At 50.7% G+C, this 20,764-nt stretch overlaps 1 protein-coding gene across 1 annotated transcript; it reads right to left on the minus strand.

Moving 5' to 3' along the window:
* Positions 1-2,604: 2,604 nt before the first annotated feature.
* RPIA (ribose 5-phosphate isomerase A) lies at positions 2,605-18,977 on the minus strand. The gene is made up of 9 exons (XM_066317290.1): positions 18,727-18,977; positions 13,291-13,351; positions 11,207-11,262; positions 7,322-7,381; positions 6,392-6,456; positions 5,995-6,063; positions 5,357-5,498; positions 4,759-4,858; positions 2,605-2,912 (listed from the first exon to the last, which is right to left on the minus strand). Exons 1-9 carry the CDS (start codon positions 18,907-18,909, stop codon positions 2,815-2,817), a joined length of 834 nt encoding a protein of 277 aa, XP_066173387.1. The 5' UTR covers positions 18,910-18,977; the 3' UTR covers positions 2,605-2,814.
* Positions 18,978-20,764: the final 1,787 nt, after the last annotated feature.

Genomic DNA, 20,764 nt, shown 5'->3' on the forward strand with positions numbered 1-20,764 from the left:
AGTTAATCCATAATTCAGTGCTAATGGTAAATCTCTGTGCATTACCCACCACACACAACCCAATAGGCAACCTAATAGGGTGGGGGGGCTGGATCACATCAGGTAACAGAAGCCACTGCAGGAATGCACCCTAAATAGCCACAACCAGTCTGCCTTGGGGATAAAAGGACAACTCCTTCCACCTGATTTTGATAGCATTTTTTCCCAATGCCATCTTCTAAAAATATATCCCTGCTTTTCTTCCCAGGGTGCAGGGGAGCAGGGTGGGGTAGAAGTGGCAGCCCATTTCTAAAGGCTTCTGAGGGCTCTTTTGAAGAGCACCTTGACAAATCAAAGCCCAGAGCAAATGCCACAGTGAAAACAGCCAAGGTGGTAAAATCAAATTCAACAAACTCAGGCTCAGGAGCTCTCAGGAGCAGCTGTACTGCTTCTATCCAAGGAAGGGACAGGGAGCTGCAGTGCCTGCCCTCAGCTGGAGATCTACCACAGCATGCTCATCCATCAACTGTTACTTCTCCATAAACATTTGTAATAATGGTGATGGCCTAGAAAAGCAAGGACCAGGGACTAGAAATATCTCTGCTGCCTGTACACTTCACCTTCTTCAAACATGCTTGTGGCAAGGCAGCTGAGCATCAGTCTAAGTGTGCTGTGTTGGTGACAGGGCAGAGCCAGGGCACAAAGCCACCCCAGGAGGGCATGGAGTCCCTGCACCACACCTGAATGTGCTGGCAGATGAGGGTGGTCATGAGAGATGAGGGAGCCTGGCAGCCCCCAAGGGAAAGACACCACCATTGCCAAGAGCCCCTTAAGTCAAACCTCATCTACTGCCTCTGCAAGTGTGAGCTGGGAGAGCTTGCACAAGGATTCAGATGCTAAATTTTCTCCAGAGGTTTTAATTCCACACAGACATTTTAATTCCAGCTGTGTGGTACAGTGCACACCGTGCCCATAACCCACAGTCTGAGACCCACTCAACGTCCCACCCCAGCAGAGGAATCTGCTACAAAAGCCCCCACGGGATCTACCCCAGCACCCAGAGCAGCTCAGGAATCAGACATGCCCATCTTCAGGCTATGGAGCCCCTGCTAAGCACAAAGCTGAATGAGATCACAGCTGGTCCAGGGCCAGAAAGTAATGGTGCAGTAATGGGTTTATCCTTTTTTGAGAAGGAGCTGTTTGATTTCAGACAGAAGAGAGTCAACAGCAGCGTTCGCTCCTGCTAATCTCATTTCCAGCAGCACGCTGAGTGAGAAGGCACTTGGGCACAAAGCTGTGCTCGATTGCTCTCTGTTTATCCAGGATTACATTAGCAGCCCAAGAGCATCTGAAAACAGCTCCTAGCCAGAGCTGGGGCTTTGCAAATGGCTCCTGCAGCACCAGACTTGTGGGAAAAGAAATCCCAGTGTTTCCAGCAAGCTGCTGGCAGTTGTCTCAGTACAAGAGCTGGATTTAGATGCATAGATGTGCAAAGATTTAGATTCTAGTTGTGCAAATTGAAGACAGTGTCTGTTGAGGAAAGTACTGCAGGTAACAAGTGTTTACCAGACAATTTAGTTCATTTTAAATAATTCATTTACCTTAACCAAAAAGACCAAATGCAGAAGGGTTTGGGGGGGGGGGGTGTGAGGGAAGTTAGAAGAAGCTGGTCTGACCATGATCTACCCCATTATCCACAAAATAAGTTACTTTAAGAACAAAATTACCACTGAGTCTGGTATTAACAGCTCTTTATTTCAGTGTCTAAAACACGAAGAGAGGGCCTGCATTTCAACATCAGAACCATGCAAAGCACCTATACACCAAAAAATGAGATATTGAATGAGTGTCTCTCTCCTGCTACACGTGGAAAATTTAGGCAGGAAGACTCCATTTCCCTGTGTGTTCTGCTCTATCCTTCCACACATCAACCAGCTGTGAGGGGTGATAATTAACCTTGATTCCAAACCAAATCATTTGCCACTGAACACTATTCCATACTGCTCTTAGCTGCTAAAATATGCTCCTGTAAACTTCATCAAGCACCCAGTTCTGCTCTTGGTCTACAAGGGCAAAGTCCCAAACATCTCCAGCTACAGGACAGACTTTAATCAGAGGTACTGAATTAAATGAGAGCAGAGTTTGGCTCAAAGGATGAATGTCTCCTCCTTACAGAAGCCCAGAAAAGGCCCTTATTAGTGCCCCAGAGAGGCAGACATAGAGACCACCCTAGGCTCAGAGAATTGTCATGGTGCACCGAGGACAACCAGACATCCTGAACTATTAAAAAACAGTGGTATAGAAAAATAAAAGGCATAAAATACTGAACCAAAAAGGTTCCAAATAAGGCATCAGCAGGTCCAAACTGGATGTGCTCCTGTTGCATACGTCACGCTTCCAGCCAGGATAGTTAGGAATGATGCATTAGGATTGTATTTCTGACTTCCACCATTAAGCACTATGAGCAACCAGAAGGATTCAAGTTCTCTTTGAAAAAAAGAAAAAAAAAACCCTCCAAACACAAAACTAGGGAGTAATGTTTTGGTAAGTATCTCTTAGAAAAGAAAATAAAAACATTAAAGCAATTCATTGAAACGACTCATTAAAAAAAGACGACATTCCTGTAAAGTAAAAATATATATATATAAATAGAATCTATTTTTTGTTTGTTTTGTTTGTTCACTTGTTTTTTTTTTTTAAAAAAAGACATTCAGTATCACGTCAGAAGGTTCTGATGGGCTTTCCTGCGGGTCTCCTGCGACAGCCGCTGCTCCTTAAGGCAAAACGTCGGGGTTGGCATGGTCGGGACAGCTGAGTCCCCGAGGCAGGGCCCTGTCAGCAGGGCTGCTTCTCCCGCACGCTGACCGAGCCGTCCTCCATCCCAAAATACACCACCTGGGCCATGTCGATGAACAGCCCCGTCTCCACCACACCTGCAGGATGAGAGGTTGCTGGTTACTGCCAGAGCCATCCCTGTGCTCCTGCCCCCTGCTCTGCCTGTGGTTGTGCTCGTTAAAAAGTGCCAGAGCCTCCATCAGAGGTGTGGAGAAGTGTCTAACCTGTACTGCCCACACAGGGAGCTGCTGGGATGTCTTTTCCATGCAGCCACTCCCAGCAAAAACTCTCCAGAGACTGAGAAACAACTCCCAAAGCTCCCCCGACATTCCCGCTGCCCCAGCCACCACTGTTGCACCAACACAACCAAAAGAAAAGCATTTTCTGCCATGTGATGACCCATGGGAGGAGGAGGAAGCTACACATACCCACAGGACTGGGGATCATCTGAAAGACTATCCTGTAAGGGATCACCTGGCTAACACTTGTTCAAATGTTAAGACTCAGCAGCTCCGTGCTACCTCTGCAATCTGTAGCCCATTAGTAAATGTACTTTTGATTGCATTTAATTATGGGGTGCTCCTAACTTCACAGTGATCACTGAGACACAGCCAGAGGCCACAAAGGTGGATAGAAATGGAGGACAAGGGCTACCAAAAGCACAGGGTGGCAAAAACCTTTCTCCCAGCACTGCATTTAGACCTTAAAAGCCTCACATTTAGGCTCATCCACTTCTGGGTAGGGAAGGAGCTCTTCTTCCCTTAGCAGGTGAAATTTCTGAGCAGGAAACAGTGCTGAGGCCACACCCACAGGCTGAAACAGGTCCCATTATTTACCATTCCTTTCTCAACCATAAAGAAATGCAGGGAAGAAGCTCCTGCTGTGCAGGGTAACCAGGCACTGTCTGCCTCTTGCACAGACAGAGCTCTAATGATACAGAGATTTGAACAGCCATGGGCAGCAACTGGATTAGGATATGGAGCACTGAACCAGGGGCATCCCAGACCAGCACTGGTCACCAGAGATCCCTTCCAACCCAAACAGTTCTGTGATTCTGTGATAAGAACTACTGAGGGAAGCAAAACCACTGACCAGAAACAACTAGAAGTTACTGGCCACTCTTCACCTAGCCTACACCCAGAGGCTCTGCCTGGTCTGGTGTTTCAGCTGTGGAGCCAGGACAATCTATGGCGGCTTTGTGGGGATGCTGGCATTTGAGCAACAAGATCCCAACCTGTTCCTGCATGTTCTGGCAACACATGAGCAGTCAGTGAAGGCAGGACTTCAGGGACAGGCTTTGCCAAGATAACCACAAAGACATCCAGATGCTGCTTCCCTGAGGACTCAGATCCTTCCCTGAGTGCCAGTGCCCCTGGGCAGACCTGGATGGTCCAGAGGCAGCTCTGGCCTGGGCAGCAGGTCTCATGCAAGGCAGGAGGCCTTGTTTGCAAACAGAGCACTCAGCCACTGCTGCTCGAGCCCAGCAAGAGCTTGGGCACACTTTATCCTCACAGCAAGGCCGGCACGGAAGGCTTCCCAATGGGAATGGGATGCAGAGCTGTAAGCAGCTCCTGGAAAATACCACAGCACAGTGCAAACCCTCCCTTCAGAGTGCACCAGTGTTTCCACCAGAAGTCCCTCTCTAAATTGGCACAAGGAGAGTAAGGAAGAGGACAGGACTGTTGGAAGTGTCTAATTAGTGACTAATGGAAGTGTCAGCATCAACCAGCATCACTCCAGGTTTTCACCACCATATGGAAAAAGCCACAGTTGTACCAATTGAGCTGACTGCTCTCTTGAGTAGAAACAAATGCTGGGTGCAGGAGGGCAGCAAATACACACACACATTTCCTCATATCCAGGAGAGAGCTGCCACAGTCCAGGTTACTTATCACACACCAAGCCTCAGCCAGCTTTTGTGGTTTTGAAGAAATCAGGCATCACCTGGTATCATTTTTATAGCGGTGTTCACTTCATGCCAGTCGTGAACCTTGTCAAACTTCCAGTCCAGGATGAAGTTCCCATTGTCTGTCACCACAGGGCCCTGGAAGCAAACCCAGTTGTCATGGCATGAGCCCCGTGTCTCCTGATCCCAGCCAGGGACTGTCATGGCCCTCACTGGGACCAGCTGTCCCTACTGCAGTGGTTTAGAGTCATCATTCAAGTAAATTGGGGCCACCTCTACAACAAACCTGTCAGTGAAACCATCACCCCCAACTCGAGACCCTCACTGGCAGCTCAGACTGCCCTGCAGCCCCCCCACAGCCCCAGAGCAGCAGGTCAGACCCAGGCTGGCAATCCCTCTGCTCCCTGCTCTGGGATGCTTCTTTATGAGTCATAACCAGAGAGGCTTTCACTGAGCAGCCTGAACACCTAAATACAAAAATCAGTAACCAAAGTATAATAAGGAGGAATTACAAAAGATGTCACTTGTGGGAGTGAAAGCCCAGATTTCACTAGATGAAGGGCCAGACCTCTGGTGCTCCCTTTGCCCACGTTGAGGTGGCTGCTGAGGGGAAGCAGGGCTGCCAGGGACACTCACTGCTTTGTTAACAGCCATCCGCAGCTCCACGACACCTCCGAATTTTTTGGTCAGGGCTTTGGTGACAGGGACATAAGCCATGGGGATGACCTCGATCGGGACTCCCTTCTTCCACTGCTCCCCAAGGCTGTCAGATTTTTTCCTGAGGGCACAGTTTGAGGTGAGATTAGTGCTGGACATTACAGTGCTGACACATTAACCCCGGGGCCTCTGCAAACCCCTTGGGCACAAGGAGGAGACAGGGTCAGTCCATGTATGCCCTGGTGCAGCAAGAGCCAGTCTAATGCCCGATGCTCTATCCACTCACAAGCCCTGTTTTGACATGTTTTGGACAAGCAAAACAGGAGTTGTTTTTCCCACAACCCCATGGCTGGAAAATTTATCCCATGCTGACAAATCACTGAGCTCAGAGAGCAGAACTGCCACTTCCCCACAAGCTCTGCTGACTCCCAAGCAGGCCTGCTGAGTTGAAAATTAAGAAAAAAAGATAAATTGAATTGCTGAAATACTGGGATCCAGGCTCATTTCCACCCATTCCTGCTCTCCTGTAACCATTGGAATGACAACAATGGCCTAACACAGCACCACCCGAAACCTCCCATGGAGGAGAAAGATATTATGAACAGTAATATCATCACCTGTAGTCAGCAATAACAATGAAGCACTTTGCAAATCCTGCAACAATCTTCTCCTGTGTCAAGCAGCCACTGCAAGAGCGAAAAAAATAAAAATAAAACCAGAAAACATCAGACTACTCCTCACTGTGCCTAATGGCCTTGATGTCCAGTCCTCTCCAATATGTTCTTGCTGGTTCTGGCATTGCCCCACACCTTATCTCCCCTTATCCCCACCCCTCACTTTGTGCCCCATGTCCCTGGCAGCCTTGGCCAGGAGCCATCTCCTACTGTGGGTGCACACACAGCCCTGCACAGGATCCTCTCCAGCCCACCCCACAGACACCCACAGCCCACAGGGATGCTCAGAGCCCCCACCACCAGCACTGGGACAGACAGACAGAGGGACAGCAAGGCTCACCCGCCACCTTTGATAAGGTTGAGGTCAGAGTCCACCTCATCTGCTCCATCGATGGCAACATCAAGCTGTGGGAAGAGGAAAAAATGGATGTGGAAACCCCTCCCATGCAGCATCCAGGCCCTGCTCCTGGTGCAGCTGTGGGGTGGAGTGTTCCAACAGCAATCCCAAATGTCACCAGAGCTGGGATCACCTTGATGGCAGCCTGACCAGAGACAAGTGTCTAATGGGCTACCCAAGGACACCCTGAGACCACCTAAGCCCCTCTAACAACCCTAGGCATGTGAGAGGAAGAGAAACCCAAACCAATTGCTGGCCTGCAAGGCACATCTCATTAGCCTCTGGTGTTGTTTAAGGTCCAGCGTGCAAGATTTTCCCAGGGAAAATCTTTGACAGTTCAGCAATATCCCTGTCTCAAGCCTCACCTTGGAGGAGATGCCAAGCACCTGGAGGCAACACAACTCAGCAGTCTTCTTGCCATCTAAAGGGACAAGAACTAAGACAGAACTTGGGAAAAATAAACTAAACCTGTTAAAATCATAGAATCATTAAGGTTAGAAAATACCTCTAAGATCCTTGAGTCCAACCATTCAACAAACCCTGCCAGGTCCCTACTAAACCGTGTCCCTAAGCATCAAGTCTATGTGTTTTTTGAACACTTCCAGGGATGCTGATTCCACCACTGCCCTGGGCAGCCTGCTCCAGTGATTTTTTTAACCAATCTTTCAGTGAAGAAATTTTTCCTAATATCCAATCTGAACCTCCTGTGGCATAACTTGAGGCCATTTCCTGTTGTCCTAACTGGAGTTCTCACTCATATTCTGCAGCATGGCTGCCCAAACTCAACCTCAGGGGAGGACTAAGGAGCCTGGATGCTTTAAGGACCAGGTGAGAGGAAGGCCAGGGGAGGTCTCACTTCCTGGTCCCACTTACCTCTGGATTTCGGTCCAAGTCACTCAGTGTTAAGCCGTTCTGCAGGATCAGCTGACGGGCCTGTGCACCAAGAAGACAACAAAACACCATTTACCAGTGGCAGGAAAGGAAAACAGACTCTTGGTGTCATTCCCTGGATGCAGCAAGATGGAGCCTCCCTGGGAGAGTTCCACTGCTCCACTCTGAGCTCATGCAGAGGCTGCAGCAGGAACACACAGCAAGGAGAAAATTATGTTTCCAGACCAGAGCAGTTTAATCAAAAGAAAATCTTGCTGTTGATTAGAACTAAAATGCTCATGTGGTGCAACAGGACTCCTGGGTTTGGGTGTCTCCATACTAAATAGCAGGAGGCCTCATCAGCTTGGTGGGAATCACTTGTATCTAAGCACTAGAGCAGATACGGAATTTTTAAATCCTATGTTGTTTCAGCTTGGACATCATTCTCCCTCACACCCATCCAGCCCTTCTCATCTCCTTTGCCTGAAAAATGGAACCAAGAAAATTAAATATTTACACCATAGTAACGTGGAACTAACAGAGAAAACATTTTTTGTATTGGAAACAAGCTAAAAAGTAAACAACAAACCTACAACTCATGGGAAAAGTGTGGGAAGCTGCTGAAACAGCTGCTTGGTGGCTCTGATCTACGTTTCCTGCAGTGGTCACGTGTTTCCCTCTAGTGGCAACACAACACAGGGCACCCAGAGCTGCCCTTACCTCAGTCCCTCAGCTCAAACAGGGAATCACAGAACTGTCACCAGTTTTACTAACATCAAGTCCAGCCCTTAACCTAGCACTGTCCAGGCCACCGCTAAACCACGTCCCCAGGTGCCACATGTACATGGCTTTTACATCCCTCCAGGGATGGTGACTCCACCACTGCCCTGGGCAGCCTGTTCAGTGTTTGACCACCTTCTCAGTGAAGAAGTTTTCCCTAATATCCAATCTAAACCTCTCCTGGACAAACTTGAGGCCATTTCCTCTTATGCTGTTATTTGTTACTTGGGAGAAGAAACCAACCTCGACGTGGCTGCCCCTTCTGTCAGGGAGTTGGGCAGAGCCAGAAGGTCCCCCTCCTTTTCTCCAGGCTGAGCCCCCCAGCTCCCTCAGCTGCTCTTCATCACACCTGTGCTCCAGACCCTTCCCCAGCTCCACTCCCTTCTCTGGACACACTCAGCACCTCAGTGCCTTTGTCATGAGGCACAAAACTGAACACAGCATTCAGGGTGTGGCTTCATCAGTGCCCAGTACAAAGGGACAATCCCTGCCCTGGTCCTGCCCCCACACCCTTGCTGAGACACGCCAGGTGCGCCTGGTCTCTCCTTGGCACACCATGGCTCATGTTCAGCCACTGTCACCAGTACCCCCAGGGCCTTTTCTGCTGGACCACTTTCCACCCATTCTGCCCACAGCCTGGAGTTCTGCAGGGGGTCGTTGTGGCCAAAGTGCAGACCCAGCAATTGCCCTTGCTGGACCTCAGACCACTGGCCTTGGTCCATCCATCCAGCCTGTCCAGATCCCTGCAGAGCATTCCTGCCCTCCAGCAGATCCACACTCCCACCCAGCTTGGTGTCATCTGCAGAATCTCTAACTGGTTGAATTTTCTGTGCTACAAATCATCATTCCCTCCTTGCACAGACTCTGCTCGAGTCCAAACTTGCTACCATGATACAGCTAGACCAAGAAACCCCAGAGCAATAGCCTGCATCAGCTGATTCCTCTGAATTCTGCCCACTAACACTAACAAAGTGCATCACACAGGTACTGGCATCCCATAAACATTAGAATTAGCAGGTGGCACTCCTGGCAATGAGATATGCTTTGAAGAGTTTATCAGGGCATTTCATAGCATGCAGTTTTAACACTCATGGGCTGTGGGGCCCTAAGAACTCACAAAATGAAAGGAATAAAAATCAGTGGGTTGGCATTCATCACATGGTGTCCACAAAAGGAGATTTCCAGGGATCTGGGGAATTGAAAGCATTAAAAAACACTGTGCTGCACATGCAGGCCAGACCCTGAACAGGCTTAAAGTCAGCGGTGTGGCAACAAGGTGGCTTGGCTCTCTCCAGGCTCTGCTTGCAAGGCAATGGGAGCAGTGGGAATCAAAAGCAGAGCTCCCATAACTGAGGGAGAAGTGGTGGTGACTGCACAGCACTCAACAGGAGCAGTCCCACTCCGTGCTCTTGGCACACATCCCGGTGAAAAGAGACAACGCAAACGCCAGGGGACAAATACTTACCCTGCTCTAGCTTTACTGATGGTGATGCATTCATCACCTGACAACAGGGAAGGGAGGAGTATAAAAGCCCACTGAAACCAACTCTTCCTTGCCAGTGACCTCAGGCAGCCATCTACACCTGTACACAGTGAAAATAAAATGCTGTTTTGCTGACCTGGGAGCTCCACTCAGAATTGGTTGAGGTCTAAGGGACTGCAAGAGACACAAGGCAGCCCCGTGCTGGGAATTTTGGCTCCTGCAGGTGTACAGTCACTCTCTCCCCTTTAACAGCAACTTCTCTATTTTATTGGCAAGTAATTCAGTGGTGTTAAATGAATCATTCCAAGGCAGGACAGGCTCCAGCCCAGGCTCACTACAAGAGCTTCATCAATATTTTCTTTAAGAACTAATGACAGAACTCAGAACACTTATCCTAGATTCACAGGGGACATGACATTTCAGGGTGGGAATCATTTGAGACAGATCAAAGACAGACTCTCACCACAGTCTACATAAGCAGCAGAAGTATTCATAGGTTAGTTTTTTAATTTTTTTGTTTGGTTGGTTTTTTGTTTTGTTTTGTTTTACTTTCTGGCCTTTGCAGCACCTTACATTATACCCCAGTTGTTTGCAACAGCTGGGAAGAGAGAGCCCTGTCACCCGCACACCTAAACAACTGCAGGATAAGAAGATGTTAGATTTTCCTAAGATTTTAGGATAATTCAGGTTGGTCTCTATCCAACCTCCAGGTCAAAGCAGGGTCAGCTCCCCGGTTGCTGCTCAGGGCTTTACCCACCCTGAAAACCTCACAGGACAGGCTATGCCCCACCTGCCACACTGCCTGACTGCCCTCACAGTGACAAGGTTGTGACAAAAGCACAGTCCCCAGGCCCACACCAGCACCATGAAAAGGACACATACCTAATTACTCCGATGGTGTATTGCCACTCGGCCTTGAAGACCCCTTGGGTGGTCCCCACGTCACCTCTGCCTGCCCAAAAGAAGGTTCCCACCTCAGGGAACAGAGGCAAAGAGACCAAAGCCAGTCGCCAAAAGCATGGGAGATGCTCAGAAGCTTCCCCAGCAGATCTGTGTTCCACCACCAATCCAGGTTCTCCCTCTCCCTCCAGCCCTCTCAACATCTAGCTTGGTGTGAACCAATTCCTGCAAAGGCTGCACAACAAATGAGCGGTAAAGCAAATTTCTCTTCTGCAATTTCTTATCAAATCCAGCTGATGCATTTGAAGTTCCTGCTGAAGACACAAGGGCTTGCTATTATTATTTACAGCTGTCAGGACTGATACAGACTCAAAGGAGACAAAGTGTCTCGAGTGAGCTTTGCACTACAAGTCTGGTTCACCACTAAGCAGCATTTTCCTGCAAGTAGGATCAGAGGAAGACATGCACCAACCCTGACACAACCAGCATTACCACACTGGCTCCAAATACACCTCCCAACCTCAAGCTCAGGTCAGGGTAACACAGCATCATCACCCTCTTTGCGAGGTCTTTCTGTAGGCTGCACCACAACTGCTTTCACTGGTGCTTCCGGTTTATTCACACCACTGTGAACCAGAGAGAGGCAAGCTGGCCTCCCACAGCCCAGGGGAGATCCCCTGCAGGAGTGTTTGGACTGGCAGGAGGTAGAGGAGGAAAGCACTCACCTGAAAGGATGTAGGGATGCAGACAATTGTCAGGTTCTCTTCCTTAACTCGCTCAGCTGCAGGAAAAAAAGCAGAAGCCTTGGTCTGTTCATTGCATAAGGCAAAAACACAGCAACTTCCACTTTAAGAAAGTGAGCACAGCCCCTCTGATTCACCACAATTACTTGCTTGGCTTGCAAATAACTCAGTCACGCTCAAAATGCAAACAGGTGCCCCCTCCATAAGCTGAGGCTCAGTTTCAACAGCCAGAAATGTTTAGACACCCACTCTGGCCCAGCACAAGCCACCATGAGACATCAACCTTTATGTCTCCAGCAGCAGAGGAGCGCCATCATCAAATCCTCACCTGGGAAATCGGCCCCATCCCCTCTCTCACTCCATTAGACAGGTTTTTGCTGCTCTCCATGTAAACACAGAGCTCCAGCAGCTGTCTGAAAGGTTTGCTGGCTTGTTGCCCTGGGGACATCACGTTAATTTATTATAGAACATTTAAATATATAACAGGGAAAGAACTAATAAAGTACAGTATTCCATTAAATGGAAGGAAATATTTCCTCCCCCCAGGCTAACCTCAAATGACTAAAATCTATTACTAAGATATCATTATGGACAAAATGTTATTTTAGTAATTACAGTACTCAGGCACAAGTCAACAGCCCAAGAGTCAGCAGGAGCTCGTGCACCAGAGCAAGCTACAGGCTCCAAGGTAATGCTGCTGCTGGAAGGACTGCACATGCAATACATGAGACTGGATGTTGTTACAAGCCACATCCCAGTTCTAAAGCAATCAGGAGACATGAAAAGCCAGAATTTGCAGCCTGGAACAGCCACTCCTCTTCAAATACAATACCCATTTATTTAGAGACTGATTCTGTGTTCAGGGAGGGAGTGGTTGCAGTGCTGAGCCAAGCCCAGAAGGCTGAACAGACAATGAAGTTCATCACAGAGTGGGAAATGGATGACAAGGGGCAGCCCCAGCCCTGCTGTGACCCTGCACAGTGAAGGGCTGGAATGTGCTCAGAACTCAGCCTGCTCTGGGCTTCAGGACAGCTCTGCCCAAGGGAGCTGGAGGTCACCAGGGGACTCCCCAGACAGGCAGAGCCATTCAGGTGGGACACACTGAACTGTGCTGCCCAGGGAAGTGGTGGATGTAACACCTTCATACCTGGAAGTGTGGATGTAACACTTGGGAGTATGGTTTGGTGGTGAACACAGTGATACTACATTGGATTTGAGGATCTTGGAGGTGTTTTCCAACCTTAATGATTCTGTGGTTCCTCCTCCTGTATTCTAGCAAGACCTCCAAGAACAACAGGGCTGATCCTGCACTCCCAACCCACCATGGCCTCCACAGCTGCTCTGCTCTGCATCCAAGGACATCCAAAGTTCAGCACCCCCACAAGCAGATCTAGGGCTGAGAGTGCCCTGCAAAGGAATTTTAAACCTCTGCACCTTCTGTAATGAGCCGTGACAATAATTACCCTCACACTCACTCTGCAAAACTGAATTTGCATTTGAATATTTGGCTGAAATTTTCTGAATCACACCCTGAGCAAACCCCTGCACCTGGAGCAAGCAGGTAAACCTAGCTGCGGGGCACATAAATAAAATGCAGCAGGATTTCCTATTCCTCACTTTCATTACACATCAGCAGGGCCCTCAGTGTGAATCGTGTGGATGTGGGGAGCAAAATGAGCCACAGGCAAACGGGTTAAAGGAAGCAGAGCAGCTGCATGGCCCCGAGCCACACAGCAAGTCAGCACTGGGCAGAGCTGGGAAAAACTGGAACCAGACCAAGGAGTTCAGCTCCAGTTTGCGGTGGGTGCCAGTGGAGAGCTTTTCCTGGCTGCATGGGGAGAACAGGTGGCAAATCATTACCTCCTCAGGATTCTCAGGCAATAAATTAAGAGCCCAAGGCCCAGTTTTAACCTTCAGCTTCAAGCAGGACACAACAGCAGGTGTATAGACCCAAGGCATCAGCTCTAAGTCAGCATGCCGGTGACTTAGGGTGTTTTTCAAGTAGTTGGGGCAGATGGAAAAGGGGACTTTGTGTGGTGGGAGGGACAGGAAGGGGAGCGTCCTACCTAATCGTTGCACCGCGTGTACTATCGTAGATCCGCTTCCGATCCCAAGAACTTGATTGTTCTGCAAATCAAAGAGAGACACAGGAATGCTCTTACTGGAAGCCTCACACTGTCCACTTTCTCCAGCAAAACTGGCATTATAAACACATGCAAGAGGAGCCTTGTCCAGGGCTGCACGTGGACACAGCATCTCAGCACTCCACCGGCAAGGGAAGGAACACGCTGTGCCAGCGAGGGCACGGCCATGGTCTGCAGCCAAGGGATTTTAATCAACTCTCCCTCTCATTAGAGGACATGTGCTTGCTAATTACCAGCCCAGTCCGATCTCAGGGTGTTCAACGCACACTCACTGGTGGTTGCTGGCATTCCATGAAAGCTCTCCTGCCGGAAGGCTGTGAATTTCAGACAATACCACAGAGGAAGAAGGGGAAACAACCTCAAGATAAGATCTCCCAAGGAAGCCACACAGTAAAAGGCTGGGTTTGCTGCCAACCATATCGTTTGTAAACAGCACAGATGCACCAGCAGCCAAAGCAGAGAGCCCAGCAGCTGTTCCTGTGAATAATAAAAAATGTTTTTCCAAAACAGAGCGTAAAGCTGCCTATAGGAGAGTCCAGCAAAACTTGGAAGGTGGGTGAGCCTGGCAGCATGTGCTGAAGAGGATGAAATTTTAACCACAGCTCCATCCTGGCCTTTCTCTACGTATTGCCTGATTTAAGAAGGATCACTGCCCTGTCATCCACAACACAGATACATTCCTAAAAGGTGCTGCAGGCTGAGGGTAGATGGGTGCATTTGTGTTACTTCTGCAAGACATATTCTCTGCCACGTCAGTCTGTTTATTATCAACTCAGTTTCCCACCCCCTGTAAGTGACCTGCAGCCTTCTGTACTTCCCATTTTCAGTGTACTTCGTTTTCTTTGGATGGGATCCAAAGCTTAAATTGACTTAAAGAGGCCCAGTATCACCACAAAGACTTCAGATGAGGAAGATATGAAGACAACCAGAGATGCAGGCACAGAGCTGTTGTGCATTATCTCTTGGACATTAGACAGATCTGGAGCTCCTTCCTCATGTGCAGCAAATCCAGATTTCGGCAGCTGTGGAAAAAGCCACACCTGCAGCACTTCAACCAGCAAAAATCTTGCTATCACGCAAGTTTACCTGGAAAGGTGGGGTTCAAGACAGGTCACACTCCCCTAGGATTAGTCATTTCTTTTGCTTCTGCCGGTTAAAAGCTTAAAGAAAACAGAAGTTCTCCAAAACCAGAGGCTCAGCTTACATCCCAGCCCTCATTAACCACTGTGACTTTGCAAAAGCTGGGCAGAGAAACAGGTCACTGCTGCACACCTGCAACATGGCCAGCAGAAACCCAGCAGCTCCTGAGGTTCCCAGTGTCACCCACCCAGCAGGCAGAGCCAAGCAAGGCCAGCCAAGGAAGGGGCAAGCAAAGCGGTGCAGAGGCTGGCAGGACACAGGCAGTACCAGTGTTCCCAAAAGACTTGTTTCGACCTGGGGACAGGCAGTTTCTTCTCTTTGCCCTCATTTCTGTAGGTTGGGACAGCTTCTTGGAGCAGCTGGGTACCCTAAAGGGATGGGGAAAGCCTCAGCATCGACAACTCCACTGTAATGAAGCAGGAAGAGCTCACAAGGGTCCCAGCCCATCCATTTATCACTGATTAGAGGTGAAGCAGCACTTTAAATCAGTCTAAACTAATGCTGTCACAGACCCTGCCTTACTGTGACTCCCACCTCTCCCTCCCCAGCCAGACCAGAGGCAAAACCAACCACAAAACATCCACTTTTAAAAACAGGGGCAGGGCAAACATTGATGAGAAGCAGAGCACTGAGGAGCAGCACTTCATGCAAAAAAAAATTACATTTCAAGTTGTTTACCAAAAGCCCACCAAACAAAACCAAGGCAGTGAGCCACAGCACAGCTGAGGACCCACTTTATGGGTGAAGTGGACAGTGACCACAGCATTTTTTCAGCCAAGCCAAGGGTCTAAAGACACTGTCCAGCATTACAGAAGCCAACAAGGCAACACACATGGAGCAGTACCAGCAGCACACAGGCACTGGCCAGTCCAACCTAAGATTCCAAGGTCAGAGAACAATGAGCTTCAGCTAAAAGCAGTAGATAAATACAGAGCAAATCCCAAAGTTTGCTCAGTCCTCTCTGGGGCAGCAGGACATAGGGCAGTACCTGTTATTTTCATTTCTAACAGAGGCACTGGCAGGACCCGCCCTAGAGGTGTTGTATAAACGCAAAGCCAGCTCTCCCCAAGCAGCTTACAGCTCTAAAGCCCCAAGCCCTGTGCCAGCCCTGCTCCCCCAAGCTGTCACAGCCCCACAGTCCACGGGCTTTGAGATGGATCATCTCAGTGCCCACTCCAGAACTGGGGAATTCTGCTCCTTCAGCTGTCCAGGGGACAAGTGCTTTGGGTAAATACACCAATCTAGCTTTAATTAAAAAAATAAAAAAGGAAAAAAAGAGAGAATCAACTTTTCCTCTCCTAATCCCCCCTCCCACACCCAGGTTTACGCCTGCCACACAAGGAGCTGCTGTCCTGGCAAAGCAGGGATGGGTGTGAAGGTGGATGCGAAGCGAGGAGCCTCATCCAGTCCCAGTCCCAAGTCTCCAGTGCCACAGATTTATGGCACAGTTAAGCAAGAGAGATTTGTCCAGCAGAACCAAACCCTGGTGTCTTCCACACATCCCTGCTGTGCAAGGGAAAGCCTCAGCTTTGCTTTCAGAGATAATGTTGCTCCCTCCTGAGAGCCCTAACAAGCAAACACAAACGTTTACAAACAGCATCTGCCCCGACAGTGCAAACTGACAGCTGAGACCATCCAGTTCCTGGGCAGTGACTCTGAGCTCCTTCTCCAGCATTTCTTAAAGCCAACTTGCACAAGCATTGGGGAATTACCCCAGACACTGCCTAATTTACTTAACCAGCATCACAAGCTGGACATCGAACTTTAATCAGCTGGAACACAGCCAGAAGCATTACCCTAAGTTTGCCTGGCCACAAAACAGCACAAAGGCCAGCTATTTCACTATAAAAGTCCAAAAGTACTGGTTTTACCCCAAATCAAAGGAGCCCCCATTTATTATAACTCACAGCAACAGTGGTGCCTTGGCTCCATGCCTTGTGGGACGAGTCCTTCCTCCCTCAACGACCCCTCAATGCACAATTTTGGGCTTGCCTTGGGTAAGGAAAGGGGATTTTTATGCAGCTGCCGGAGCCCCCAGGCTCCCCCATCTCACAGACTGATCACTTTTGATGGTGTTGGCCTGGCAGGGGCTGGGTCTCACGCAGGATGTGGTTGTGCTCTCTCAGGCAGGTACAGACTGCTCAGAGGAAGGGGACTGCAGAACAAGCCAAACTTTCATGGGACATAGGTAAGCAACCCATCAGCAACGGAACTTCAAAACACTAATCCAGCGAGGGGGGAACAGGAAGGAAAAGGGATTTTTTTTCCTCCCCTAACTGCTAATATCGACTTTCTTAACGGCAACTCCTCACCCCGATTTCACCACTGCTGTTGCGAAAGGGCTGGCACCGATAAACCCTGCGTGACTGTAACCGTTGATCTTCCAAATCAGGCTGCGCCAAACTTCAGGCAGCTCCAGCCCTATCTGACATTCAAAGGGCTGATTCAAGCCCCTGGCTGCATCTCTCTCCCGACAGAGCACAAGACAGAACCCCCTGGTCAGGGACTGCTGCTTCTTGCTTGGGTGCTCAGAAACGGGGTGCAGCAGTAGTGCATGGTGGACTTGGAGAAAGCAGCAGTAGATGGCATTAGCCTGAACTCCCTCCACAGCCCAGCTCGCAGAGAGGGTGCACAGAGAAAGTCTGAAGGTGCAAGACATTACCCCAAATTCGGCATGCACAGTGCTGAGCTGGATCAGGCATGAGGCAGCTGCCAGGGAGGCACACACTGGGGAAGGAAAAGCCATTTTCTCCCTTCGCCTCAACTAAAGAGAGTGAAGTCCAAAGCGAAGGAGAAAGCGGCTCAGCAGGACCCATCCGTGCACCCCACGGTCCCCCTCTGCACCCAGGACTGTTCATGCTCCGAGTGGGAGGGATATTCTCAGTGCCCCCCACCACATCCATGAACGTCGGGGCTGCTCTATGCACTGTGCCACCTGAAGCCTATTCATGCCCTGGGAAGTTCAGTACATTCCATGGCCATTCCATACGCTGGGGAGTCCCGGCACTGCACAGCCTGTCCTGCACCTGGAGCTGCCTCACACAGCCCTGGGTCTGTCCGTGCACGGGAAGGCTCCGTGCACTCCTATGTTATGTGTCCTCTCTGTGTTCTGTGGGGTGCCGGCACCCCGGAGTTGCTTTGTGCATCCCAGGGTCTATCCATGCACCAGAGATTGTGTGTACCCCACGGGTCTCTGTGCACTGCAGAATCCCAACACCCGAAGCCGCTCCATGAACCGCAGGGTCCATCCGTGCTCTGGGAGAGTCCGTGGCTGCCCTGTGCTTTGGGGTGTCCCTGCACCCCAGAATCGCTCCATGCATCCCAGGGTCATTCCGTGCACCGGGGCACTCTGCACACCCTGTGGCCGCTTCGTTCTTTGGGGAGTCTCGGCACCCCAGAGGCACTCTGTCTGCTGGGGGATCCGTGCATCCCGGAGCCTGTCCATGCAGTGGGAAGCTCCGTGCGCTTCACTGCCACTCCGTGTACTGGGGAGTCCCGGCACCACAGAGCCTGTCCCTGCAATCCAGAGCCGCTCCATGCACTAGAAAACTCCGTGCACCGTGGCCGCTCTGTGCTTTGTGGAGTCCCGACACCCCGGAGTAGCTCCATGCACCGGGGGACTCCGTGCAACTCCTGGCACTTCGTGCATTCAGAGCCCCAGCACCCCAGAGCCTGTCCCTGCGCCCGGAGCCGCCCCACGCAGCCCGGGACCCGTCCTGCCTCTGGAGACTCCGTGTGGAGCACCCCAAGCTCCGTCCGTGCACTGGGCGACTCCACGCACCCCGTGGCCCTTCATGCACTACGGGTTCCCGGCACCCTGGAGCCTGTCCCTGCACTCGGGGATCTCTCTGTGTACTGGGGGCTCCGTGCACTCCAGAGCCCCTCCCTGCGCTGCGAAGCTCCGTGCACCCCATGGCCGCTCCGTGTACTCGGGGGTCCCGGCACACCAGATCCTGTCCCGGCCCCCTGGACTCGTTCCGTGCACTCCATGGCCACCGCATGCCTTGGGGGACCCCAGTATACCCTACAGCCACTCTGTGCTTTGGGAGGTCCCTGCACGCCGGAGTTTCTCTGTGCTTTGGCGGGTCCCTGCAGCCCGGAGCCTCTCCGCGCACTCCGAGTCCGTCCGTGCTCCCGGGGGCTCCGCGCACCCCGCGGCCGCTCCGTGCACCGGGGCTCCGAGACCCCCACGCCCCGCAGCACGCCGGGCTGCCTCACCTGGACGTGCTTGTCCACGGCGGCGAAGGCGGCCCGTTTCTTGGCCTCCTCTGCCATGGTGCCGCCGAGCCGCCCGCGGGAGAAGCCGCGCCGCGCCGCCGCCCGCCCCGCTCGGAGCCTCCCTGGCGGCCGGGCAGCCAGGGGCGTGCTGCGGAGCAGGGCGAGCCGGCCGGGGAGCCGCATGCCGGCGCGGCCCGCCCCCGGGGGGCTCTTCCTCACGGGCTGCAGGCCTGGGCCGTGCCGGCTCCTCTCCTCCTCCGCCTCCTCCTCCTCCTCCTCTTTCTCCTCTGCCGGGAGGCTGGGACTTGTAGTGCTGCGAGCGGCGAACTACAGCTCCCACAATGCCCGACAGTCCCCGGAGCGACTTGTTGAATCGATGTATGTACATGTATAAGTACAGAGAGACCAGGTTTGCCAGTGCTGGAAGGCTTCAGGCATTTCTGCAAAGAGCAGAGGGATGCGGGGTGTCCCACCGGGAGGTGCTGGGGAAGGAGGGATGGCGGGGGGAGCCCCGGCAGGAGGCCAGGCAATGCACTGAGCTCGAGGACTTACTGAACTCTGGCTGGGCTTGCACAGGTTTTGAGGAATAGCCTTTCTCGGACTTTTCACTCAAACTTTGTGGCACGACTTCCCTCGAAAGTAGCAACATGGACGTGAAAAACGGTTCTGAGTACATGGTATCAAGCAGCACAGAGTCCTTTACCCCTCCGTGCAGGAGAGTCAATACAAAACCCCATGGAAATCTCCTGCCCTGAACTACACAGAGTCTTTTTTTGTTTCCTGTAGTTTTTCCCTTTACCCTGGGCTTGACGTCTGATGAAGTTGTTCCTGAAACATTTAGAGAGGCAGAGCAACCTTGAAGTTCCTCTACACCAGCATTTTCACTCCTGTGAGCCACATTAGGACCATTCACAGGCACCTGAGTTTCTCTCCAGCTGCAATCCCACAAAGGTGGATGAGAATTGCAGGTATTTACCCCTTACTACTCACTCCAAGGTCAGGCCACAATTGGTAGAGAATAATCTTTTTATTGCTCAACAGAAAAGCTTCCTCTGACTTCTCTTTTTAAATTCTATGTATGACTCGTTTGCTTTGCTGCCAACCTCTGCGATTCTGCTGTGATTTTCAAGGACTAGAAACATTTCCTTTTGTTCTCCCTGGGCCGGCACATCAGTCCTTGAACAATGGAGTGGGATTTCAACAAAGACTCTATTATCATTGCCCGGGCTTATCTCAGCTCGGTGAGGCCTTACCTTTCTGTACAGAGCGAGTGACTCGCTGTTAAGAGCAGCACGTGGTTCTGTGCAGTGGTTCAGTGTTTTCTGCCAGCTGGCAACGATTTTTCCTGCAAGTTACCCATTTTAAAGGGTAAAAACACACATCTATTGAGATATATATTCAGAGGGAATCAGACCCAAGCACTGCCTTCTTCCATGGTGCAAGAAGGGTAAAACTGAAGGAGCAGCTGACTGAGTTTTGGGAAATGCTACAAGAGCATGCAGTGACAGGACAAGGGGGAATGGCTTCAAGTGAGAGGAGGTTTAGCTTAAATATTAAGAAAAAAATTACTCTGGGGCTGGTAAACCATTGGAACAGGTTGCCCAGAGAAGCTGTGGCTACCTCAGTGTTTAAAGCCAGGTTGGAAGTTCTGGGCCACATAAGTCTAGTGGAAGGTGTCTCTGCCCAGGGCATGGGGTTAAAACGAGATGGTCTTTAAGGTCTCTTCCAACCCAGGCCACTCTATGAATATTCTGTTCAGTATCCTAAGTATTTGACTGAAATGAAGAACCGTCACTTCACTAGGGTTTTATGCTGACTCAGGAAGCCCACCCTGGGTTTGTCAAGTCCCACTGATGTGGGGAGTATTAGTGCAGAAGTGTGGGGTGATAAACCTGTTGTACCTTCACACCAGCAGCTGATAGCTCTGGCTTGAAACACATCTTGCAGTGCCTGGGGAAACACAAACATTTCCACTTCTAGATAATGACCTTTCTGTTAGCAATTTATCTCAATCTGTTGGGTGAGTTACAGCTCCAGC

This window comes from Sylvia atricapilla, chromosome 4 (genome assembly GCF_009819655.1).
Source record: "Sylvia atricapilla isolate bSylAtr1 chromosome 4, bSylAtr1.pri, whole genome shotgun sequence".
NCBI lineage: Eukaryota > Metazoa > Chordata > Aves > Passeriformes > Sylviidae > Sylvia > Sylvia atricapilla.

Bases quoted from the DNA above. Each gene is read 5' to 3' on its own strand.
- RPIA (XM_066317290.1), bottom strand. From the start codon at position 18,909: ATGCGGCTCCCCGGCCGGCTCGCCCTGCTCCGCAGCACGCCCCTGGCT. The intron at 11,263-13,290 runs GTAGGACGCTCC...TTTTTCCTGCAG, and splicing joins ACACGCGGTGCAACGATTAG to CTGAGCGAGTTAAGGAAGAG. The intron at 5,499-5,994 runs GTGATGATATTA...CTGTGCCCTCAG, and splicing joins ATTGTTATTGCTGACTACAG to GAAAAAATCTGACAGCCTTG.